The 27,287-nt window shown below is 39.5% G+C and overlaps 1 protein-coding gene across 3 annotated transcripts in view; it reads right to left on the bottom strand.

The window, feature by feature from the left end:
- Positions 1-27,287, bottom strand: part of LOC141797761 (leucine-rich repeat and fibronectin type III domain-containing protein 1-like protein) — a 429,138-nt gene that overhangs the window by 69,835 nt on the left and 332,016 nt on the right. For all 3 annotated transcript variants that reach the window (XM_074679444.1, XM_074679445.1, XM_074679443.1), the window contains 6 exons: positions 17,400-17,616; positions 15,380-15,531; positions 14,893-15,146; positions 14,474-14,717; positions 13,212-13,369; positions 11,724-12,104 (listed from right to left, as the gene is read on the bottom strand). In XM_074679444.1, the coding sequence (XP_074535545.1) occupies positions 11,724-12,104; positions 13,212-13,369; positions 14,474-14,717; positions 14,893-15,146; positions 15,380-15,531; positions 17,400-17,592 (1,382 nt within the window). In that variant the 5' untranslated portion in view covers positions 17,593-17,616. The remainder of the gene's footprint in view (positions 1-11,723; positions 12,105-13,211; positions 13,370-14,473; positions 14,718-14,892; positions 15,147-15,379; positions 15,532-17,399; positions 17,617-27,287) is intronic.

Here is a 27,287-nt window from a genome sequence, read left to right as displayed (position 1 = left end):
TGAATGATTCTTTGTATTGATGTTTGGTATTGAACTGCTGTCCTACCATCACTTCAGGAAGTCTGAGTTCCACACCAATAGGCAGATTAAGAGTAAGATTAAGCATGCTCAGACATTGAGCCAGTGCAAGCACATGAAGGAAACTTTATCATTAATGAAGATTTAATTTACTCATATTTCATCGAGTGTTGTGGGATGCAATCCATCCACTATCTCTTATCCCTACTTACAATCCAAATCCTCCTTTCATCCCCTTGTCTTTCTCCCTTCCCCACTTTGCAGCTCCCCTTCCTCCTCATTCAACCTACTGTCTCTTTCCTGGTATCTTTTTTCCCTCTTCCCGTTTCGTTTCCTTTCCTTTCCTTTCCTTCCCGTTTCCTTTCCTTTCCTTTCCTTTCCTGTCCCTCCTTGCCTCTTTTTCTCTCACTATGTGTTATGTGTCTTCTTAATTTTATTCCTCTCCACCCAGGAAGATCTTAAGGCTGCAGTGTGGGGCAAAGGGAGGGAGGAATGCAAAGGGGAAGTGGATGGGGAGTAGGTGGAGGGGGTGGGGGCGTGTCACAGGATAATTAAACATCGATTTGAGGCGATGGTGAAAACAGCAACAAGACGCCAAACAAGGGGATTATTGGTCGGGCAGCCGGCAGTGTTTCTGCTGAGCTCTGCATATTTCCGTGAGAAGGGAGGAAAAGGAGGCAGAGTAAGGAAGAGAGGGGGAGACTGAGTGTAAGACTACAAATGATGAAAGAAAAGAGGAAGTCAAAGCTAAATTGAATATTAAAACAGTGCAGGGGAAGAGCACTTAGGAGGAGCACACATGAAGAAAGAGGAGAAATAAAGCTGCAGATGAGAGGAAGTAGAGAAGACAAGGGGGGTGACGAATAAATGGACTAGGTCTTCAGTGTCTTTGAACTTGGCCTCTCTGATCTGACTCATTAGATCTACATTTTAATGCATACATGCACGGACTGTCATTTGTCACTAGGCCCTTGAGCTCATTAGTACATATGCAGTGAATCATTAGATTAAACGAAGATACCCGTCAGCAAACTGGCTACTCATCACCACCAGTGGGCGTTGTGTAAGAGTTTATGTGTCCACATGTGTGTACATTTTAGACAGTTCAATGCCAAAGCCTGTTTTGCCAAAATAAGACTGAACATCAACTCTTCTGTATTGCACATTTAATATGAACAATACAGTATGCAGTTGTATGATCCCTTCCCATACTAATGTGAATGCCATGAAAGTGTGTTAATAGCAAGACCTACATTGATGATAATTGCAATTGACTCAAAATAGCTTGTGGCAGTGGTGGCAATTATATCTCTGAGTGTGATTATTATTGCTTTAATTGGTGGGACGAGATACTTGTCAATGTCTGACCTTTCAGCAGGGAAAGTAAGCAATGTAGTAGTGCCTTGGGAAACTGCAAAAATAAACTAATAAAATTAAAGATGGAATTCAAAACAAGCAATTTACTGTTTTACTCTGTCGCTTTGGTATATTTGGTACATTTGGTCCAACAGTTAGCACATTTTTCAAAACAGTTCATACAAATAGCAAAAAATAAAAGGGAATACCTGCAAAAGCTCTTTCTCAAAACTCTCAGTTCATCTCTCGATCAGAAGTTGTCAATATAACAGTGTACTCTGGGAGGAAATTAATGTAAATTATGCCTAAAGTTTTGATGACAGTTACTGTAAACTGTAAGTTACATCATAGTGTATGTGGGAGACTGACTGCACGAGACTGGACAAAATTCCCATTTTCGCTTTCACTGTTTGTGCTGTAATTTGTCGACTGACTCCATCATTGTGATACAGAAAAGTAAGTAGTCTGGAAAATTGGTCCTATCCTTATCAAGATGGAGACTGACATATTTGGGCTTCAGTGGGCTCTCGAAGAAATCAATAGCTGGTACAAATGAGCATGTGTTTGTGTTTCGCACTGTGTATGGGCAAAGTGTACTTAGCAAAGGCTTGATAAAGTATTGCAAGGGATGTTAGAAGTCAATCTTTCCTCTTGGAGCCCAGGCATGAACTGAATTACTGATTAAATAAATACATAAATAATTATAATAAAAAATAACTATAATCATTATACAACACACATCCTTGAAAACTTTTATTGCAAACCAGCAATCACTTGGAGAGATGTGTGTCATCACATCACAAGTGAATATTTCTGACTGGGTCATCTGCTATCATTAACGTCATGTAGAAAATGCTGGTGTCAGCATTACCTTTTAGATCCCATGTATCAAACCCACTTCTCCATGCTTACACAAGCATGTTACCCTACATAAAAGCCTGTTGTAAAGCAAGGAACAGTAAATCTTTGTGAGCATTTTTAACTTTACCTCAACATTACTGTGTGAATAGTAGATATTAATGGTGTGTGCTGCTGCCACACAAAACGGAAATAAAGCTGTGGTTTATTGGTCTCTTTTTCTATGAGCCATGTAATATGATATTTGCCATGCCAAGGTCATATGCATATGACCAAGGCTTGTTCATTAAATTGTAATTTAATGTATAATGTGGTTAACCAAGACTGGCTTGTTCTTCATATCAGTCAATTAAACTGTTTTTTATCCTGTAGATATATAGTCTTGAAAACTGGAATCAAATATATTTTTCATGTTTGTTTTTTATTTATTTAAAAGAAAAAAAAACAAATGCCATGAAATGCAAACCTCTTTACATAAGCACATTAAACACACTCAAAAGACGACAGACACACATCACACATGAATGAGACTTTTTGTGCCTCAAACGCTGGAGGAGTCAAAAAAACATATTCAGGCTGCATGCACCCACCTGCTTAGCACACACACACACACACACACACACGCACACACACACACAATCCCCCACACACATGCTCTTTCACTCACCCACTTTAACTGTTTCCCCTGCTCATCACATGGTCACCTACACGCGGGCACATCTCAGCCCAGCCAGCTTCACTCCAGATGCTCACATCACCTGCTCCAATGCTTTTATCCCTCAGCACCCTTTACCACCCTTTACCACCCACCAACACACACACACACACACACAACACACACTCTCTCACACACACACACACACACACACACACACACACACACACACACACACACACATACACACACACACACACAGAAATTCTACTTGTACACTGGCTCCTTTCATTTTTCAATTTAATGATGCTTGACATTCCACTATAAATATAATGAAAGTAATGAGTGAATGCGTTTCAGCGTTCTATGCTTCATATTTAATTTATCTTATATTCATTCAGGAGGGAAGTCAAGTTATTCTAGGATTAAGACTATATCAAACTCCTCCTTTGAACTGTTTTTCTATCCTTGGGGAGCAGTGCCCATTGGAGGACTCAAACAACAGGCCTGATGGAGTCCGACAACTACTTACAGAAGTGTGCCAAAGCTTGTCATTTTCTGTGTTTTGGAAAGGTATACATGCTGAAGTGACAAAACAAGAAGCACATATCTTAGCTAGCAAAGAGATCTGGATGTAATTTATGTTCATTTCCAGAGACTCCATCCTTAGTCTGCTGTTTCAGACAGGTTTTACGAGTCTGAGTCCATTATATAAAGAAGCACTGCCCATGTTCAGTGCAGAATAAAGGCAGACAGAAGAGAGGGTTAGCACACAAGCATTTCCATGCAGCCCATGAGTGTTTGCTTGTTATTCTGAGTCCCTCACATTGCCCTCTATATGCCCTTGTTGCTTTTCATCAGTGAGGGAAATGTGAGGTGAATAGAATTCTCAAGATCAACAAGGACAAAAACAAACACACATGTGCTCACATTCAATACCAGCGTCTTTCATATATTATAAATGTACTGGCTTGTATCTAATCCAAGTGGCAGAGTGGTGTAGATACGGAGAAGAATGGAAGTTGTGGGCTTAAAAGGAGGATTTGAGGACATATCTGTTTACAGGAAGTGTGTTTGAGTGTGTGCATTTATGTGTGTGATGGCACTTAGCATGGATGGCAGGAGGTTAATGTGCTGTGTGAATGCACATTTGGACACTGGGATTCTCCCACAGCAAAGTTGAAGTACAAGTAGTAGAACAGCTTTAACCCTGTCAAGCTTGACCATCTAAAAAAATACCCTGAAAAATTATAATTTTTGTAACTGAGATTTGTATTAAACTTCCTAGCAAATTCCCCCCAAGACATTGTTGTAGCAGTTATGTTGTATCACATTTGATAAATTGGGTAAGTATTTGGTAAATATGCATTCTTTCAATGCAGAACATACCTATTTAAAAAGAGTAATAATTTAGATGTTTTTCTTGCTGCAACTTCTTGAAAATTATCAAATATTTTCTTAAATAGATAGAAAAAAAAAGTGTGTGGATGACTTCATGAGAGCAGCCATTTTGAAAAGGGTAGAAACTTCCGCTGCTTGTAGTGGTATAATAATCCTCAAGGGGGAAAAAGACTTCTTGTTGTTGTATAAAATTTTTCAACAGGTTATTAAGGAAACTTTTCATTACGTTGACGTGATAGTGGTCTCTGAAACCTATGTATTTAATATGGTAAGTATGACAATACAGGGTTAAGGGCAAAGAGACCTCTCTATGTAAGGATCCTCCAAAATAATTTGTTAGGTTACAGAAAGTAGTCTGAAGGGTCTGTAAACACATTTTTTATTTCTTTTTCTTTTTACAAGATCCAAAACACCTGCGCAACAGGAATGGAGCCTCATTGGAAAGAGTTCTATGGTCTCATCTGATGTGACACGATTTTCACTGGGGTAAGAGCCACTGCAGTGAAGGCGACTACTCTAGCTGGGTAGCTATCAAGTGTCTCTTTTATTTAACCTTTATTTAACAAGATAAAAACCCATTGAGATCGGGTTCCTCTTTTGCAAGGGTGACCTGGCCAAGAGGTCTATGGTTTAAAGCGCAACATCGAATGGTTTTCTTGAATACTGGTTGTTGTGACAGCCCTAGCATCAATGCTATATGGCAGCATTCATTACTGACCTTTTCACCAGAAGGTGATCACAAATACAATGTTGAGTTGTGGCTTCCTCTAAAGCTTTGTTTTTTGATTTATTTAATATTTTATAAGAGTATTTGTAATGGAGCTGCGACTGAAAATCTGTGGCAACAACAGGTGTGTTGGGACATGCGCATCACTTTTAAGTGATGGAAACACTCTGGAAACACTTCCATTGTCTCATGGTGTATTTGTAGTGCATTTTTACAATGGTGTTGTGGTGTAGTGTTTGCAGTGTGTTTTCTAAATGCTGCACACGTGTTGTCAAATTGATGTAGATGTTTCCTTAATTTGCTTGTGTTTTTTTGTTTGTTTTTATTTGCATGTGTTTTCTTAAGTTGCAGCCTTGTGAGCTCTCAGGGTCACCGTAGAAATGGGTTGCAAACTTGAGGAAAAAGGACAATTAGAGGTAAGAGATGTAACTGCGACATGTTTACTCCTTACTTTACAGTATATCACCGGAGAGCTCTTTGTCAAAAACCTCTGTGTCCAACTGACATAAGCAGAGCTTTGTCAGGTGAATGTAACACTGGATTTGTTTTTTTTCTTGTTCATACAGAGAGAGAGAGAGAAATCACAACGACTGCCAACCTGTCTGGCTGAAATGTGCTATCCCCAGTGAGGCTTGTGTAATCTGAACTTTTGATCTTTTCTTGACCTATGATTGATCCCAGTCCATTATGTTTAAAACTGGGATTTTCCCAAAAGCTCAGAAAACCATGTGCATCAACATTCAGACAAAGTTACACATACATTGCATCACACATTGCGGTTTTTGGCTTAAAACTTATGGAGCCAAAACCATGACTTTAATGTTTGGTATTGAAAATAAAACTTGTCATTGAAAAACATACTCTGAAACTGAAAAAAATGAAACATTGGCATTGAAAGGTGCGTATTGTAAACTATTTATAATGGTATCAAAACAGGCAATAGCACTGATAACATTGTGCTGAAGTTAAAAACACAGACCTGAAATGTTTTATATTGTTTCATTTTGATACATTTTTGCATTCTGATGGTTTTGAATTCAAATCATATTTTGATGTCCACTTTTATCAATGACAGGTTGTAATTTCAATGTTTTTTTTTTTTTTTTCATTTTTGATTACACATTTTTTGTCCCGCCTACAGTTATTTTTCAGTTTCAGCTTTTTGTCACTCTTTTGGTGTTGAGCGGAGGGTGAAATTTGCATATTATTATTTCGTGAGTCATGACTACCCACCCAAAATGACATAGATGTTGGCAAATGATACACATATCAAATATATACAACAGCTGAATTCACTCGTCTACCTTTATTGGTCTACACCTTAATTTATACTTGACATGATAATGAGGTGGCCTTCTCTCCAGTGCCTACAATCCTGTTATTTTGGCTTCTAAACCTATGTTTATTTGCGATTATACAGAGTAAAGCAAATACATAAAGTGGTTTTGGTGGTGTAAAGAAACATGACAGGGACTGAGTCCTCTAAAAATGCTACCTTTAGTAATAGACAGAAAAAAAATAAAATAAATACACACATCAACACTTGAGACACACAGAGAGCCCTCCTGCAGAGGTCTGTCAAGAGCGATGGTGCTGGAACTGTCCATCGAGTTTTAGCTGTAAACAGCTGCCAGCTGGTGCAGTGTAACCCACACACAAACACTCATTCTACTCACACACGTGCACAGAAGCACACACTTGAATGGGCATTGATTATATTAGTCAGGGGGTTTGAAGAGCATGTCTAAGGCTCAGGGTTAACTAATAAACCGTCCACTGATGGTTTTCAAGAACTCACACACACACACACACACACACACACACACACACACACACACACACACACACACACACACACACACACACACACACACACACACACACACACACACACACACACACACAAACACATACACGCTCAGCATCGCACACTCACGCACACTCATTGCTATAATGGCATTGATCGCAAGTAGTCTGGGGGGTTGAGACTGTGCCAGAGAGCCCTCTTTATGCCCAGTGCTCCTCAGAAAATCTCTTGACTATTGGTGGTCTTTCTTGAGTGGAAATGATTCTGAATTGAGCTGCTTACTTAAATAAAACTAGAATAAAGAGGACACCAAGGGCAGTGTAACGATCATGAGACTCTGGGATCTGGATGCTCTGGACAGAGTATTTCTCTCAAAGCAGAAATATAACACTTGTGCAGTGCCTTCAGTATTCATTCTGTGTCTTAAGGCTGTTTACTTTCATACAGCACAAAGGGAGCATCCCTTTTCTATCAGTTCTCACCTGCAATATTGCTCAAGCCACAAAAACACATCACTTGATATCAGAAGTAATGACGAAAGAGCTGAATAGGTGTGTTCAGTCCTAACCTCTCTTTATGACAAAAGTATTTTACACTTCTGTTCTTGTTTCCTCAGTTTTTCCTCTTCGCAGCACTTACCATCTCCCCCTTTTATCCTCCCTTGCCTCCTTGCTCTTCATGGCATTGTGCATCACCCTCCCTAATGGATATTGACTGAAGAAAGACAGAAGAGGAACTGGACATGGACTCACTCAAGGATGTGTATCGTTTTTTTACTTTTATTTATTTATTTATTTTTGCTCATGTAATAACTTGATAGATCTCAGTTTATTTCAGATACAGTTTTCCATGCTGCCCATAAGATGCCTGAATAATAGTCTTTTGTCATGGTCAAGTTCATGTTAAGAAGAATGAATTAACCTGTTAAAATGTATAAATAATTAACAGTTAAATATGTTGCTTTAAATAGTTGCAGTGGATCCTGCTGCTCATCGCTGCCGTGTTACTACAGGCAAAACACAAGGTATTTTCTTTTTTTATTTTTTGCGTTGAATAGGAGCTGGTCTTTCATTGCCCATGTAGGGGTATTGTTGTCTGGTTATGAGCTCCAACTTTTCATTATTTCATTATTATTAAAAGAGGGTCTTGTTCGTTTATTTGTATTTAAATATTTTGTTAATAGAAAACCAATTCAGACAAAGCTATCACACTTGTGTGTTATTGCTTGGTGTCTCAGTTACTGAGGTGATTAGGCTTTCATTTGTGCTTATGTGTTATAATAGCTTAGCAAGCATTAGTATTCCCATCAACCTTTCATTGAATAAAATCTTTAGTGAGAATCACAAGAACCCGAGATGTTTTATATACATTGAGATATCTCTTTTGCCAGTTGTCATTTTATTTGTCTCGTAAGAGAACACTAGCTTTAGTTATGTGCTGCCGGTAGCTTTGACTTTGGCTTCAAAATTGCACAAAGGTAAAAGGCGGAGCCATGCTGTCCACCATATGTACTGTCTGCACGTAGTACATAGTGTGGTTTTATGTTTTATTCAAACCTAACAGTTATTTGTTTTAACTATTTGTTAACTTGTGTTTACTTATTTATTTTGCTCATAAGCAGTTAAGTCTGTGCCTTATTTTTATGCAGGCCAATGTTTTTTAGGTTCCTTTTCTGACATGGAGAGATGACAAGCTGAAACTGGGAGCATATCTGAATCTACACATTGGAATAATTTTCCATACCACATACCACATCTTCTACTATACAGATAGGAAACTTTGAAAAAGAAATTATTTTCTATCCACATAGACTTTCAGGCTTTTAAAGGAAAAGAAAAGATTTGTTGAATTTAACAGATGTTCAATGATTCAAACATTCATAATTAAAGGGTAATTGAAGAAGCACATCTTGAGTTTTCTTGTGTTGAAAGTACTGTACTTGAGAGAATCTGAACTATTGAGCAAAACATGTATTTGTTGTGTTTAATCTACCCTGATTAAATTGTACTATTGAAAATATGTTCAGAAAATATTATTTGTTTATTTCGTTCTTTGATTTTCCTTTTCAGTATGAAAACTTTTGAGAATCTCTGTTTCTGTCTCTTGTGCCTTATCAAATATTGCCACCAGCCTTATTTCCCTCTTTTGAGTTTAGATCCTCTAAATTTGTAAGCTGTTTCATATTGTGTTGTTATCAGATTTGTATTAAGTATTTAATTAAAGGTAAATACATGCTGCATTAATCTTTATCACAAATAAATAAAACTAGTGCATAAAAGCAGTTTACAATAGCATTAAAAGTGGGAGATGCTTCACAAAAATCCAGGGGATTCAACTGTTAAGCTGGACCCAGGAGTTCTTGAGAAGGGTTCCAGGACAAATTACTGAAACAAAGGTGTGGAAGGTGAATACATTTTGAATGGGTTGCTTTTTTGCTTAAGATAAAGGAGGATTGAACATGGGAACATAAATCACCTTCTCAGTATGTGCATTGAATTTAAATACTTACTGCTGGTCATTACTTTTTACTTTCTTTTTGCTTCTTTCTTTTTGGGGCCTGAAGTTCTTGGCTTACAGTCCAATTAGCATTGCCAACAACCAGACAATATGCTTGATGATGTGAGTTTCAAAGAAAGCTTCACAGCTACCCACACAAACTCACACACATCCACTCATCTTCACACACCTGCACTTGACAAGTAACAAGTGTGTTTTGTACCTGCAGGGCTGCTGTGCCCACTAACTGCATCCAACCTTGAACAGGCAGGTGCAGACGGACAGTTGCTAAGCAGGGGAGCTGTTGCCATGCTTAGAATGGTAAGAAGCTGCTTGTCTCCCATTGTTAGCTCCACTGTTTAAAAAGATGAGCGGCCTCCTGAGGTTGGAAATAACATCATAATCACTTTCAGTACAGTCTTCCTCCCCACATACAAGCATTGTCTTTTTGACCATTTTAGATCAGCTCTAACTCTCCAGCTAGCATGGATCAATCAGACAGGAATACTTACAAACACACTTTTCTTTCAAAACAATCCCCTCTACAGAATCACACTTGCAGCTATTTATAAAGTCCAAGAAGGCCAGTGGTACTTTGCCAATTCATTGCAGCACTGATGCAGTAGAACAAATGCTCTGCTGTACATGGAGATAGTATCAGTGCTGCTGATTACTCATTACAAGATCTGAGAGGCTTTCCTAACCTGTTTCCATGACAACTTCACAACATATAAAAACTCCTCCTGAAAATAAACTGGGCTTCATCAAGCTTGCCAAGTGAGTAAGGCAGTGATCGTGCCAGTTTTGCACAGGTCAACAGAAGTCCATCATCCTCTCATGATAGTCGTAGGGTTTACTCGACTTGCAACACATATTCCTCTTTACCTGTTCAAACAGTGTGCACAGCACAAGGTTCCTTTCAATGATATCGTTTGTACAACACAAATTCTGCAACTTGTTTTAGAATCAGCAGGGACTACTTTGCTTTAAAGAGGATTGTTATGCTTTCCAACACTTTACATAGATATAAAGTAGCAATGCTGGATGCTCACACCAAACACAAACATTTTCGAACTAGCTTCATATTACTTGTTGTAGAAATCCCTAAATGTAAACTACGAATAGCACAAGATTTAGGCCTTCAGAGGGAAGAGGGTCTATAGGATGGTGAGCCTTTAAACAGACACTGGCAAAATTAAGCATTTCAGACAGAGGCCAAACAGCAGTATGAGAAAAAATATGGATTTATTTTAGCTGTAAATCATGCAGAGCTACAACTGGGGGAAAGCATTAATCTTAAAAAAAGGACTGTTCCCCCCTTTAATACTTATATCCCAAATTTTGCCCAAAATTCAGGAAACTTACATGTTTAGTTGATGGACGTACAAAACTGGTTCTGCTCATTAATTCCTGTTCTTATCAAATCCTGATTCTGATTTCATTTGTTTTGGACGGTAAGAATGGAACAAGTTCTCAGAGGCAAAATCTACCATTGTCCATATTTTACACTTTAGATGTAACCAAATATTGTAATATTTTAGAAGTCCTACTGAAACAGGGACAGGTCATTAAAATGTGATCAAGTTGTTTCAGAGCATCACTCATGTTGTATTTGCAAAAGCTTAATTAATGCAGCAGAATATTGTTTATATTCATTATTTAGGCTCCAAAGTCTGTGCAAATTTATATTTTGGGCATAAACTTAGCAGTGGTGAGATCATATCTAAGGACCTCTTCATTAGGGACTGCAGGTGGATGCTGGAGAGGTAGTGAAGATGAAGGATTAAGTGAATAATTGGTGCAGGATAGCCATTGCATTAGCAAAGCAGAGGCAAGGCTTGGAAACCTTGGATCTTAAATAGACCGCCTAATTGGGAGAACATGTTTGTCAGGTGATTGTGAGAATGATGCATCGTAAATGTGAGATTAGTGCAGCTTGAGTTGCCTGTCTGAACTAGCTTGTGGGCACTGCCCCATAAAAGGAAATGTCGTTCAAGATCCTTGTCAAGTCAACCCCAAGAGTACACAGAAAAAACGTCTCATTCAGGGACGACAAATAGCAGTAACAACTTACTGCAAACCAAACTGACAGACAGACATTAAAACTTAACAGCCAAGCTTGTCACATGCAGACCAGGCATTCAATGATCCAGACAATGGCTCCCCTCAACTACAGCTGTCTTTATTATTTCAGTTGAATAGACTTTCACTGGGTGACTGGCTGATCTTCATTTGTACAGTTTATCATCAGCTTTGGCTCCTATTGCAGGGGCTGATTTCTCTAGATAAACTCACAAACACCAGCTTTTTATCAACTTTTCACCTGCAAGCTTTTAGAAAATCAAGTCATTGATTGATGCAGAAAACTTAAAGACAGCAGATAATATATTGAAAGCTAGACAGACCTGTACACCAGTGTGTCATCCCCGGAGCTGTTGTACTGGACCTGGAACATCCTGACTCCAGATGTCTGAGTCTGACTGCTCCATCTTATGAGCGCAGAGTTTCCTGTCAGCTCAACCAACGATACCCTCCGATCTCCACTTCTTGTCTCGTTGTTAGGCAGCGCAACCTTCGATGAGGTTAGGATGTCCGAGGGGGCAGGTTCAGAGGATGGGTCTCGGCTACGACTCGTGCTATTTGCCAGGTGGGGCATAGCCGTGACAACTAGCTCCACCCTTCCGGTAGATTCGCCTGCTGCATTTGAGGCAATGCAGGTGAAGTTTCCTGAATCCTTCAGGGAAGTGACATTGATCTCCAAGCTTCCATTAGGGAAAACCAAAGTTCTGAAAGAAATGTCATAATTGTATTAACAATCATTCATAAATAGATTAAGAATGAAGTGTCACAACAAAGTAAAAAGCACATACAGAGGGGGTTACAAAAGTTTAGGCATATTTTCTTTTCATCTTTGCTTCGTTTTATCTTTAATTTTTAATATTTTTCTCTCTCTCAAAGTCACATGTGTTGGCTCCAAGCCATTGAATTAGGCTCAGATTTTTAATTCTCACAAGAGCGGGCTGCAACTACTTTTGGCACGGCAAGAAATTTATATTCAAATAAGCCAGGCCATTCTGCATGCCATCTAGTTCAATGAACAAAGACACATTCCCCTTTGCTAACAAAATGATGGTTTTAAATTTAACTTCCATCTGGTTCACACCACAATCACGTAAGCCCTCTTCCCCTGTCAGCCGCACAGGAGCTAATCACTAATCAGTGTTCTCCTTATTAGCCCATTTAGCAGCACCTGTGCATTGCTGCCTGAAGCACTCAATGCTAATGCCAACCATCAACACCAGCATCCATCCAGTCACTCCATCCAGAATCAATGCACTGACTGCCAGGCTGTGGGGTAATGTTGCCTACTGGCTGTGGGCTTTAAGTACAGGCCAACCCAAACTGTGCTTGGGAAGATGCAACAGTCCTTAGTTTCTTTGACATCCCAAATAAAAAGGACCATCAGAAATTTTGTATCTGGTGATGTAGTTTAAATGTATGCCAGCGCTGTTATCTGATGGAAATGTGATAAAGAGGTGACCTCATTAAAAACCCTTTAATCCATATTCAGAAGATGCCAACATGAGTCACATACTCACACCCTCTTACTACAGCCAAGACAAATATTACATAAGACACTGTCTTTTTTAATTTGGTGTCATAATTACACATAGCTATGAGCCACAGAATAACATTTACACAACCCCTTTTTTTCTTTCACTAACCAACTGGGTTGTCGGGTTTCTACACAATTAAATGTAGAGTAGTGCTCTCAGAGGATAATTTATCTTCCCTTAAGTAAGAGCTTGACTTCAAATTTTATGAAAAAACATAATCTATAGGCCTCAAAGTTTCCTCTAGTGAGAGGAATTCTGACGAAAAAATAGCAATACCTTGAGCCATTAGATATGAGTCGCCCTTCAGGGCTGATCCAATGGACTTCTGGTTCTGGGTCACCATTTGCTTTGCACTTGAGGCTGGCAGGCTGGCCTTCCATCGCTACAGTATGAGGTGACTTACGGGTCAGAACTGGTGGGTCACAGATAAACTCCTAGAAAGAAAAAATAAAAACACAAGCTCAGACACCAGGTATTTACATCATCATATTTACAGCTGTATTTGTTTAAAGTCACATGACCATTATAAGAAAATGAGCCCTCTTCTCCAGCTTAATTCAAAGATTCAGTTTAGGAGACCCAATACAGTACACGTTGAAAGTAAAGGGGGGACAATTTTAAAGAGTGCGCCCAGCATGGTATTGTTACTTTTGCAAAGGATACATGTCCAAACCTGTCTTTGCACTCATGGTGTCATGATCCCTGGCTGAGGTGCATCATTAAGAAAAGGAGGTATTAGATGACAGTTTTCCAATCTCCTTAGTAAACACAGAGGCACCCAGGAGGGTTCAAACCAAATACTGGGACATCTCACAGGATGGGTAAAGGCAAGTTTCTATTTCCTTGCCTTTTGAGCTATAATACTTCTGGCATTGTGCAGCAATTATACTAATGCCAGAAGATGAGGGCACACTCACTGCTACCTCCTCCCATACCAGCTTTACCTCAGGAGGATTCCTACTTAAATGCTGCACTGGCCAAAAACCTCCAGCCAGAGACCAACAGCAGCACAACATCTCTTAATGTGAAGATGCACTCACCATTCTGCTGTTGCTCATTACCATAGTTACAGCATAGACTGTGCACTTTGAGAGCATATATTGGCACGATGGGAGGAGTGAAATTCCACATGCAAGGACAAAGTTAAATGTAATGGCTGAAATTGTCATTTAAAAGCCGTTTCCTGCCTATTGACATTTATGACTTTTATGGCACATGACACCCCGCTGGTGTGACTGATGTTACACTGAAAACACACCTTGTGCCCTACTTTGCTGTCAGGTTATACAACTTTTAGTTGACAAAAACTAGGAATATTATACCTATAATGGCCTTTTCAGATGCTGTTTCAACAGTTTGAGCATGAGAAAAGTATATTCTAAGCACATCTTTAATACACAAAACTGATTTTCATACAATTAAAAGTGTACACTAAACTTACTGCTCTGGGGATGAAAGAACAATATTTTAATTAAGAAAGATAAAATGCCCCACAATTAATTTCCCTCAAAGAAAAATTACAAAACTCAGAACATAACCTCTTCAGGTATCGTCCAGAAGTATTTGGCACTGAGGTCAGGAGGAGAGGCGCATGTCTCAAGGTCATCTTCTCTTGTCAGTCTTCTTAACCACAGAAGTTCACAGTTACAGTGAAGAGGGTTGCCACCAAAACTCAACACCAGCGAGGAAAGGGGGGAGCCTTTGGATTTGGCATAAACAGGGATTCTGAGAAATAATGGGTCTGGGGGGATTTTCTTTAGCTTATTGGACGTCATGTCAAGCCTGTGAAAGGAGGGGGGGAGAGGATAGTTGAAGGATGGGCAACAGAAGACAGGGGCAAAGAGATTCATCATCATTAAATGTACAGCAGTATAAACAGTTAGTCAGTATGGAGGCCATTATGCAGATACATGATGTATCTCCAGGCACAGTATATCTTTTATCCTTTTATATTTACCTGGCCAGCTTGTGTAGGTTGGTAAATACCCCTTGAGGTACGTTTTCTATGAGGTTATGATCCATATTTAGAGTATTAACATTGGTAAGGCGCCCAATAGTATCCCAGGGCACCTCTGCAAGGTTGTTGTAGCTGAGGTCAAGATCCTCTAGTGTGGACAGGAAATCATCAAAGGCATGAGGAGCTATGGCATGGAGCTGGTTGTTAGCCAAGATCAGGTGACGTAGGTTGGTCAGGCCTTTGAAATGATCATCCTTAAATAGATAAGAAAGAATCAAAATGTATGACTTATCTTATCATGTCATCTCAGGTTTGTATTTCTTTTTCTACTGTTCTGTTCTGCTTCTTGTTGTCTACTCAATGCCAGTCTTAAACTTTATTTTGTTGTGAGACTCCTGGGAACTGTTCATCTGTTCAATGCTCTGTCTCACTACTAATTACATCACAGCATCATTTATCAATTCAGCCATACATCCATCAGACTTACCTTTACCACAGTTAATCTGTTAGAGTCTAAGTGGAGTGCTCTGAGTCGCCGCAGGTCACTGAAAGCTGAAGGGAGAATCTGACTAATGGTGTTTCTGGACAGAGTCAGATGTAGCAAGCTGGTCATGTTGGCGAAGTCCTTTCTTCGGACAGCTGGGAATAAGCAAAAGTCAAAGTCGCTTTTTTTATCAAGCGAGCCTTATGTGGGCAGATACATGTGGGCATAACTTTATAATAATAGCCTGGGATTGACAAGAGGAGCAAATAAGAAATTAATATCGGAATATAAACTGTAATGTCAAGTCAGTATAACCCCAAACACAACAAATTTAGGATGCTGTTTAAAATATAGGTAGAAACAGTAACCACTGATTCAAAAAAAAAAAAAAAAATTGAACCCTTTAATGTATAACGATAGCGAAACAAAACACTGAAAAGCTTGTACAATGGTTGAAAAATCCCCTTGAGTCACCAAGGTCACACAGACCTACTTGAAAGGCCAATCGGCACGAGGTTGGAACATGACTGGCAACAGAAAGGGTATTTTAAATAGTGAGTCCCTTGGAAGTAAAGATGGGAGGAGCTTCTCTGTGAGGATTGTGTGAGCAGATCATTCAAAAATAAATAAAACAAAAATAAATAAATTAATAATAATTTTAACAATACTACTATTACTACTACTACTACTAATAATAAGTAAATAAATAGAAATTCTGAGTGTTCAATTCCTTGAAGTGTGGGAAACTTGTCAACTATGTTACACATTTTTATTACAAAAAAAAGGCCAAAAATCTTGATGAATTAAAAATAGAAGGAAAACAAACACCATCTTCAGGGTATTAGAAAATAATGTAATGCATTAAAAACAGGCATGACATGGTCTTGAAGTTCACTGCACTGACCAAAAGTCACTCAAAAAAAGAATTAAAAAACAAATTGTGAACACAGTTTGTCTCTGCATTCATTCAGTGGAAGGGCCTTTACACAGTGTCCCAACATTTTGCAAATCAGGGTTTAAGCTGATTGAATGTTTTGGATAATATTGTTTAGGCAGACAATGCACTGCTGTAAAATAAATAATTCACGATTTTACATACATGAAAAAGTGCATGCTTAATCCCTCACTCTCCTACTGCTCAATGAATAATTCTGTAAACTTAAAGCACCAAACACTAAGGACCTTCTTTTGACAGCAGACTTACTCTATATTCTACCTAACTGAATGCAAAATCACACGCTCTTGCCCAGTAGCCGCGCTGATATTGAAAGGATGCTAACGACGTGCCTTAAATAACTGCATCTGTGTGATTTTGCCAATGGCCTTTCTTTTTATCTTTCCAGACCATGTGAAAGCTATTTTCAGGATGTGTGTCTCTGTTTTGGTTGACTATAGAACAAGATTTCTTTTAAGTCAAGCCTGGGAAGATTAGTTGCCTGCCTTGGTGAGAGCTAATGGGAATCCAGATTATAATAAAAAAAAGGATAAAGCAGCACTCCAGTTCTCAGAAATAAGTACATTTCACACAAAGTATCCCAGAGGACTCTGATTAAACGAGGTGATGAATAAGATTTGCTAGACTAAGGCACCAAAAAAAAGTTTCAAATTATGAAATTTAGATTAATGAGTCTTAGAAATACAGTCATAAAGAAACAAACCAAGAAGAAATATGGCATGAATGAATGCCTTTCTTGGCATGTGGACTTTAAAGCCCAACATACATCCTCTAACATGCTCCTGCACTTATGTTTAAATACTCCCTTTACTGAATCAAATGTGCCTTTCCATGTTAAGCAGTAGCTGAGTTATGGCCTTCCTTTTGGCTAGATTTTGGTGCAACTCATACTGGTTACCTGAACAATGTTGCCTGGTGATCTGTATTATAACAATCCAACTGTTAAGACCTGCTTTTATCCGTAGGTAGTAATTTTATGTTCCCTCACCAGTATCCCTCTGGTGTCAACAAGCCCTCTCTCTATTCACAAAAAGACAACACATGGGAAAATACTGGCACTTATGTCACCTGTTATAAAGTTCTCCTGAAGCCGAAGCTCCACGGTGCGTCGGTCAATGGCAGCAGGAACAAACAGCAAGCCTGTTTTGGAGCAGAGGATGGCGAGCGATGGGGAAAGGCTCTGGCACATACAGCGTTTCGGACACGGCTGCCCCTTGCATGCTGCTGCCAGCAACAGCAAAGAGATCCAAAGCCGTTCCATTATCCTCCACTGGGAACGGAGCAACTGAAACACAGGATGAAACAAGCAATTAATTGAAGATGACACAAAGGGGGTGTCACTGAGGACCAGGCAACAGGTAGTGAGTGAGGCTGAAACTCATGAAGGAAAGAAATGCTTTGAACTACTTGAAAATTTGAAATCCCTTTGTAGTAGATGCAACAACACGAGTTTTTTCATTATGATCATTTCAGAATTACCTTTGATGCTTGGCATTTATGAGATGAAAACAGCAGTGATGCCACAGTGACATAGACCAAGGGGCTGCAATTCACATCAAGCAAATTGGAAAAACAAATGAAATGCAGCAAGTGAAAAAAATGGTTTGTTGGGGAAAGGCTGTAAATGCTTTCTTTGCAGCTTTTTAATTTGGCTATCCTTGTAACCACAGGACACTTAGCTTGTTAGAGATGCCTCTGTGGCTGATGTCTTGTCTATACTTGTTTGTACAGCCCAAAATATCAATTTGCCTCAGAGGGCTTTTAAGGTGACCAGCAGCCTTTAGTGAAGTACAATAACTTGATTCCTGTTCCAATGCACCAACACACAAACACTGTGAGATCTGATGAGGTCTTTTACACACAATTTTGAAAGTGCTACAATTTACCAAACTGTTTTTATAGCCTTTTCATCCTACTTGTAGTACTAAAATACAAGTAGTTTGGCCTTTGGTCTGTGTTTGCTTTCCAAGTTCAGCAAGTCCCAGAAAACTGAATGAATTTCTGTCATTTGTCGTTTTAATCTCTTAGTTTCATAAGGTACAATATTTGAGTGAATTTAATATCAAATAAGGGAAGTTGTCTTGAGTCTGAATGAATCACTGTCATACAAAAACATAATTGTTGCCCCCAGAAAAACAAAAATCTGAGTGTTCAAACACTGTTTATGTGCAGTGCTCAGAATAGTGACACTGTTTAATACATGTGGAAGTACCCCTCTGTCAAAGACTGTTAGAAAAAAAATTATATTTCTCTTTTACACCACTTTAACACCCTGAGTTGCGACTTCCCATTGCTCATTTACTGTCTAAACTAAACTTGCCTGCTCCGTCTCGTCTACATGTGTGAAATGCAGCACCTTAAGTGAGACATTTTTGAGTGAAATGGAGTTTGTCTCTGAAGATGATATGCTGTGGTGGAACAGAGCCAGGGCTCCTTGTAAGTATACCACAAAATTTCATACTGAAATTGAACAGGCTACAGAAATGTCAAAACATCCTGCAGTGCTCCAACTTCCTACTTGTACTTTCTTAAATTGTTGCTTTACAGCGTAGTTCTGAACCATAAAAATGAACACAGAGAGCTTGATTATCAATGTGACAGAATTTCACCAAACAACGGGGTCAATCATAATAAGTTCGCCTTTCTTGTTACTGTTTTTCACATTTTGTGACATTTTTAGTACCTTTGTTTCTGAGACCTTCCAAAATTATGGTACAGCTGATGTTACAACCTTGGGGTTCTTGAGGTCCTGCCCTGTTGTTGTTCTGTGTACTGGTCATATGCTTGTTTGTTTTTAGATGCTGGTTAGTAACTAGGTCCACCTGGCCAGTGCACAGGCCATTTTGGCCTGCCTATCCTAACCCAGCTCTCCCATTGGCTTCCAACACAGTAGCTGCGTGTCTGTCCTTTTTCATTTTGGCTTTTAATATGCACAGACAACATGCATCCCACTTTACCCTTTGGAAAATGTGGTGAAAAAATCGTGCAGATTGGGTCAAATTACATTGACTGACAGCATAATTTATCACAATCATAATAGGATAAAACCTCTGAGGTGTGACGGACTTTGCCACTGTGGAACAAGGATGCTTGAACCAACTCTGTACTTCATCTGTTTAGCACCACCATTACACCAAACTCATGGTGTGACACTGAGTAGCATAATAAGCCAACCCAGTTTTATCTCCAGGCAATTCAAAGGCATTGTGCATACATAAACCACTGAAGTCCTGCAAACAGCTCCCACCTTTCAGCTCACCCCTTAACACCAGACTCCAACAGAGCATTTTTTTCTGAGGGAATGGGACTTTACTATAGCATCAAAGCAGAAAAACTCCCAGCGTTTTGACTGATTTTCACTCCTTAACTTAACTAAGTGGAGCGCAGAGCAGAAACAATGATAATCTATAACTTACAATCTACTCCCTTAACATTTTCCTGACTTGCAACATATGTTCCTCCATTTTTCTTGATTTTTCCCCTTGGCTTTACCTTTATATCTTATATCCCTCGTGAAAAACATTATTCACCTGATTTCTCAGTCATACGCTCTCTCCAATCACTTTTTACTCACTCCATCATTCCTAATTTTATACTCATGTGAATACATCAAATGCAATGGATCTTTCTGTATCATTACTGTATTGTTCCATTCTCTTGTTACTCTATCCCTGCCCTCATAACATCACTGTTTCGTGTTATTTGTATATAGCTGTCCATCATTCTCTGTAGTTAATGGATTTTCTTTCAGCCTAAGCCATTTATCTTCTCTGTTTCGTTCTTTCAACCCTTATTTGGCAGTCATACTAGCCTTCATATCAACCTCAGCTTCCCCATTCTTCCTTTTCCCCCTCCTCAGAATCTTCATTCATGTGACAAGTTCCTCAGGAGACTGTAATCATAATTTATAATGATCCCAAAAACCACTCTTCCTATTGTTTTACTCATATTAACATCCATTTTCAGCCCCCTACTTCCATTGTTGTCACATCTCAGGCTTTTGGAGCTGACTGTTTTACCTTCCATCATCCATCCCTTACCTTGTCTCAGCCAGTTTTATGATGGTGTTATTGTAGGTATCTCTAATGTGTGTACACAGCAAGAACTGGCACCAAAGGTGCTTTTAAATGCATACATCCTTCATTTGATGCGCCCACTCATCCAGTTTGCCTGTGCACAGCCTGAGTCTACAGCATAATAGCTGTTCTATTTAACACATTTAGGCACACCTCATTTGGCTCTCCCACACATCCAGACTATGTGTGTTTTTGAGGCTATTCAATTATGGACATTTGGGTTTTTTGTGTAATTCAGTGAGGATGATAGCGATCAGTCACCCACCATTACTCACTGGTGTGCTTGTTCAGCTATGGAGAGTTAATAACACAAGAGAAAACAGATCCAAGCTGTCTGCCCTTGTTACCAGTCAAATTGGAACATTATCGTCATTGGCAATAGTTTTAATGTCAATCTAATGCTTTGCAAATGCTCGCTATTGAGGTATCTTTGGTCTGGAGTAAAGCTTGACAGTTCTGTCCCATCTCAATGTAGCTCCACCTGTTTAGACCAGCTGCTATAGTGGCTGGCTGTCTTATACAATCTAAATGCTGTCAAATCATATGGCTGATAATCTGGAATCCATCCATATTTTAGCTGTCTTCCGCCAAAATACTTTAGAGTTAAGACTCAGAACTCTGTTCAAAACTGTACAGATGTTTCTGAGGAAAACTTCAGGCTCAGATATGTTGTTGATAAGCCTTTGTGAGTTTTAGAGTTTGGTGGTCCTTATGTGTTGATATTATGCTGAAACACGCATATTTTTCATCGCTTGCTTGAGGTATTAAGCAGTCACCTGAACTTGCTGTAGAGAGCTTGTTTTATAGAGGAAATTACAAGAATAATGAACTTCAAATGTTCCTCTTAGAGACAATATAGCATTTGGACTGGAAGTCACAGCATTTGAATTAATTCTAGGGAAATAAACAAATAATTGCATCTCTAGGTTTTAAAAAAAAAAAGTTCAATTGTGGAAGCAAGCAGAGGCTGTCTAGGAGTGCTAAACATAACCTTTTGGAGTACTAACCAACTTAGCAGCCTTGTTGGGTCCGGTTCTAAGGACCAGGTGATACGGTGATACTAAAATTTGAATGGGGAGAATCAGCAGTGGGCACTGAGGTGCCATGTGTGGGGTGGGGCTGTGAGCTGCTGACACCAGCCAGCTACCCAGCCAGCTCCAGGGGAGGCCGAGACAGCCACCCACCACCCCCAGCTCTCGATGTAAATGGAATGTGGGGCTAGGGCCAAGAGCTTCACTGGGGTCATCAGGAGGACACTGTCCTTCATCAGTGTTTCGATGACTAGTCCCCGACAACTCAAGAGGGCTCATCAGCGACATCTGGCATCCCAGATGCAACCCCCTCTGCCCTTAGCCCCGCGTGTTTGTTAGGATGGTGAAATGTGGTTGTTAGAGAAGGGAATTAGTTCATGGGGCTGCAAGTGGTCACCACCTCCATCTGGGGTTGGGTTGTGGGTTTAGGGCTGAGGGGAAGGGTGAAAACCCTGGTTAAGGTAGTGATATAGAGACAGTTATTTGATAGATTTATTTTTTTGAAGTTATTTTGTTGTTATCGATGTTTTAAACCTTGAGACACAGCCATGCAGCCCTGAAAGTGAAACATGATTAATGATAAATTCTGTATTTTCATGGTCTAAACCTCAATTGAAATACTATGACAAAAAACAAATGAACACATAACGCTTCCAGATTTAGTACTAACATTTACTAGCTGCTATTGGAAAACCTTTTAACTGGCTTAACTCATTCTTAATGGGGCTCTAATCTTTGACTTAACTTTGGTGGTTTTAATGACAGCCTTGGTTGGTTTATTTCTTAAGTTTCCTTTGTGAAACCTACAGGTCAGTTAAAGGTTACAAATCTACTAAAACCTTTTCATTTTCTGAGGGAATGGCTTTTATAGTAGCATCAACTTGTTCTGCCCCAGTTAGCATAATTCTACTGGTAGCTAATTTCCATGTTAGACAGTTTTCTGACCAGTCCAAGACAAACTTTTCCTTGTTGCACCATGGTTGTTGGGCCAATGCATGCTCTCATTAAACAGCACAATGTCTTGGGAGCCAAACAGAACCCACTCAGCACCCATTTCATCAAACACAACTTGGGTCTCCATCATTTCCTTTAAGCAGGATACATCTGCATAAAAACAAGGTTTGTAGAAGCCTATAAATCCCATATTGCAACACACTGTTAAAATCAATACCATCTGCACGCGTGTTAATACTGTTTCAGGGATGCTTTTCCTAAATACAAATAATTACCAGGCTTCTTTCTGTCTGAAGGTCAGACATACCAACCAAAACATACGGCATCAATTTAGAGTAATTATACAGGGGAGCTCAGCGTCGATTTTTTATTTATCTTTTTTTTTTCTCTCCACGAAAGTGCCCGCGAAAGCTGTCAGAGGACATCTTTGGCAGTGACAAATGTTTATGTTTGCAAAATAAGGCACAAACACATACTGACAGTCGCTTTATTGTGTTTGACAGTGTGATTTCTGTTTTGCATTTGACAATCAAACAGCTACTAACAGGCAGTTTATTCCCCAATGCATTCATGACAGATCTTAAAGCAGACAGAGACCACAGTGCTGGGTATACTGATGGGATGTGCTTTTATTTAAAGAGAGTGGTCATTACTTGAAAAAAAATGTAAGAGATGCATTATGTGCTTCAAAAAAGGTAATAGGTACCTTTGCTTTTGAAGAAAATAAAACAGAAGCACAGTTTAAAGTTTTTTCACCCCCATAAATACTGTAAGGAAAGCAGTAATTAGCTTCACACGGGAGAGACACCAAACACGTCTGTTTTGTAAGGGAGAAAAACCCTTTACAGGTCACATCCACTCTACCTGTGAAGATTAAAGTCAGCTCCTTTGCGCTTCTAGCTCTGTTTTTCTTCACTGTTTCACACCAAATCAATGCACACAAGGAGGTGTCTTTATGTCTTCACTAATGTGTTTAGTGTAAATACAGCCAATTGCGACACTTCAGTGTTTATCCTGTTTGAAGAAGCAATGAGCCATAGCCACCTTTCCATTAGAGCAAAATTTCTTCTGACAAAGTCTGTTCTCTCCAGTCAGACAGAATAATGTGAACAAAAATCCCTAAAGCCAGGTAAAGCTTCAATGTTTTGTTTCGTCCATATATTATTTCATGAACCAAAGACTGCAGTCATGTTTATGGCCTCCAAAGAGAAGAATATTTGATCAAAATGACACATTTCCTAGTGGTCACAGACATTGAGATTAGCAGATCTGAAAGAGTGAGACAGTGAAAGGTCTTTGAACATGCAGCTTTTAATAAAGCCCCCTCTGAGGCAATTAGCAAAACACGCATGTAAATAGGCTTAAAAGGGGATGGAGATAAAGGAAATAGACTAAAGAGAAATGATCACAGAAAACTGCTAAAATTGGAAGACAGAAAATGGGAATAAAGCTGCTAATATAGGAGTTAGTGCGAAAGTAATATTCAGGGATTTCCAAGATAATAATGTGAAGAAGGAAGAGGAAAATTATTAGGGTTTAGCAACACAGGGAATGTACCTTACTGTGTCCAGACGAGCAAAAAGCATTTCCAGGAACAGCATTGTCCTGCGGGAGACCCTCTTAGTCACCTGCTGACATGACCCACATGCTCTGCTAATGCCACACACTGATGGGATTATGAGAATCGTTTTTCAAATCACATCCGGAGATTCAGAAATGAGTTCAGATTCGCTTTCCACCAGTTTGCCATCCCTGGCTTAACAAGGCATGATTGTTACCTCTGAGCAAGCAAATGTCATCTCCTTTTCTGCCTTAATTGCCTATTGAGGGATACCTTTAGAATGGCAGTCAGTACTGCCTCTGCACGGGGCTATGTGATGTTATGACTTCATGAATTTCAAAAGGATCTAATTTACTGTACAGGCCTGTGGTGGTAATTTGTACTCCATCTGGCAACCTTTGATCTCACAATCAGAGGGCTTACTGACTGCTAAAGAAGCACTCGAGTTACATAGAAAAAATCCACTGTATGTATTAACACCATGTCCGTATCCTTGAATTTATCATGTAGGTGAAGAATACCAAGACAAGAACATTGCCACCACATTGTAACACAATCGAAGAAGCCTGAAAACCCAAAGAGTAATATTTTTCTATTCAGAACGTGTCAGTTCTTGGTACTCTTGCAAATGGACAAAGTCACAGATGGTTGCAATAATGAATGTATCCATTTGCAACCTTTTACTGGGGATATTTGGCTAAGTTTGCTGTGTGTTTGTCAGTGAAAATGTTGGCATTTGCATATGAAGTTGAATCAAATTGCAAGCAATAATTGGTTTTGGAGAAGTGTGATTTTTGGACCAACGTGTGTGTTACTAACAAACACTGCTGAAATTCCACAGGACTGTGGAAGCTTTACAGCCAGCATCAATGGTACTTCAGCATAAAATGGACTATTTGCTTTTAAATTCAGCATTTAACACGGGATAAATCAAGTGTATAGGCCATAAACACTGATATAGTGCTCTTTAGCTGATATATTGTTGCTATATCACCTTCAGCCAGCTTCTGTGCGCCATCATTCATTACATTATAATTGGAAATAATCCACTGATGTGATCTTTGCACTCAGTAGCAGCAATTTATCCATGTCTGCGTCTGCGAGTGTGAGTAGGCATGGATGTGTGTGTGTGTGTGTGTGTGTGTGTGTGTGTGTGTGTGTGTGTGTGTGTGTGTGTGTGTGTGTGTGTGTGTGTGTGTGTGTGTGTGTGTGTGTGTGTGTGTGTGTATGTGTGTCCCTGGCCCCTCACTTGTGCTGTGTCCAGCCTGCTTTCCCAGAGTACACTGCACCTCACAATGGAGATAGATTACCCTGTCAGCTTCCTTGCAGAACCACTACCGAGTGCCCTATGTGTATAATTGACTGTATCTGTGTAAAGGCATGAACATGTTCATGGATGTGTGTGCTCATGAGTTTACTCCTCAGATTTTCCCACCCTTGAATATACACATATGCAGCTGTTTTCATGCATATGTGCTCTGGAGAGGGAAAATGTGTTGCTTTCATTTCTGCGTGTGTCCGCATTAATCTCTGGGTGGATAGACATCTGGCTGTCTTTACTTTGGAAAATGTGTCTTTATGTCGTTTGTCAACATTTTTCCACAGTGCACAATAAATTACCTGCAAGTACCTTTATCTCTTTCTGTCTGTGTATAAGTGTGTTCTCCAACTATCCCTGCAGCATCCTTTCCCAGAAAGTTATTAAGGACCTCGAAAGCAGCACCTTCAATCTGCTAGGCACACACAAACATGTACAAATATACACACACACTCAAAGTTCACTCATATCAGCAGGATTTTGATGTGTGCATATGTGTGTATGCAAATGCATTTGTATCCATGTGCTGGTTCTTAAGTGTACAAATCTGTGCAGCAGCTTAATCTCTGTATAATGCTGTAGTGATTAATGGTGAAACAGATCTGCACACTTTCTGCTTTCACATCATGTCAACTGTCACTAAACCAAAACAACACCTGATCGTCCTCTTTACTTCCTCAATTATAACACCTCATTATGGCCCACTTCTGGAACAGATGGAGTGAATGAAACAAGTTCAAAGAAACAAAAAGAAAAAAACAAAACATGGGAGAATGTGAATGGACAGGTGGAGGTCATTGCAAGGCAAGGCAGTGGAAGCTGGTGGAGCTATAACAAAAACCAAGCGTTCCTAAAGAAAGGAGTTTCTGTCCAAAACCAGCAGTAAAGGCAAAGCTTTTGTTGGCTGCATTAAAACTTGGTGGGGGCCTGTAACTTAGCAACAGCCAATGACACATGGACACATGGATGGTAACAGTGAGGAGGTGGGAAGAATATGTGTGTGTCTGTTCGGGTTGAGGGGGTGTAGTGAGAGAGTGTGTGTGTTGGGGGCTGTGAGAAAGTGCAAGATTGGTTTGGAGATCTCGCAAGTAATGAATCTAGAGTGTTGCTTTCAGAGAGAGGGGACATGCGTGAGAGAGACAGAGAGAGGAGGAGGCATGCACTTGTGTTGAAAAAAGTGCATTAACAGTGAAGTTGTGCACAGTAACTTTTTGTCTCAGATACATTGAATCGACTGTTCCTTCTCCTCATATAAACAAGCATATCGTGGTTCATCTACTCACAAAAACTCCACCTCGGGAGAACTTCACCTTGGGACCATTAAACAAAACTTTAATCAAATAAGTACAGCAGTTTGTCTAATTTTACCTTTCTGCATAATTCAGGGCCCCCCTGAAGTGCACCCAGACTATCTCCAGATTCCCTGAACACATGGGCAAAAATATTTTTTTGCTTATTATGGTGCCAAACACACATCTCAGGGAATAGTGCTGCAGGCTGTTAACAGCTCTCATGCAGAGCACTGCATTAAAGAGTCATTGGAAAAACTAATACAGCTTAAGTCATTATTCAAGTGTATGACAGAGTTCAAGACCGCAGCTAAAACAGTCTACAGTGAAGCTATGCTACAGCTAACAGCAGGGCAGTGATCAGTGTCAATTTCACATACTTCTTTTCTTCAGTTAATTGGCTAGTTATAATATATCTTCAGAAACTGTTGGTGTTTTATAAACAGAGGTGATGCTCACAATTTAGCACAATCATGCATGACAGTGGATCCATCAAATCAAGATGAAAGTACTGACCATCAAAACTATACATGAGGCATTTTCCAGGGTTTTCTGTCATATCCCAGGATCCTTGTCTGCTAATCTGCTTAAAGATGCTGTTTTAATTGGACTGCCTCGACACCTTCTGGCCCAGAGTCTCACACACACTGGTGTGAAGAAATGGCTTTAAATAAGGTGTTTGTGTTTGTTTCGGAACAAATTTTCTTTGTCCGAGACAACTTTTTAC

This window comes from Halichoeres trimaculatus, unplaced genomic scaffold (genome assembly GCF_033239565.1).
Source record: "Halichoeres trimaculatus isolate MK-OKI-2021-1 unplaced genomic scaffold, fHalTri1.1 fHalTri1_scaffold_9, whole genome shotgun sequence".
Classification (NCBI taxonomy): domain Eukaryota; kingdom Metazoa; phylum Chordata; class Actinopteri; order Labriformes; family Labridae; genus Halichoeres; species Halichoeres trimaculatus.
The sequence above is the reverse complement of the archived record's forward strand: the minus strand, read 5'-3'. Positions and strand labels throughout refer to the sequence as shown.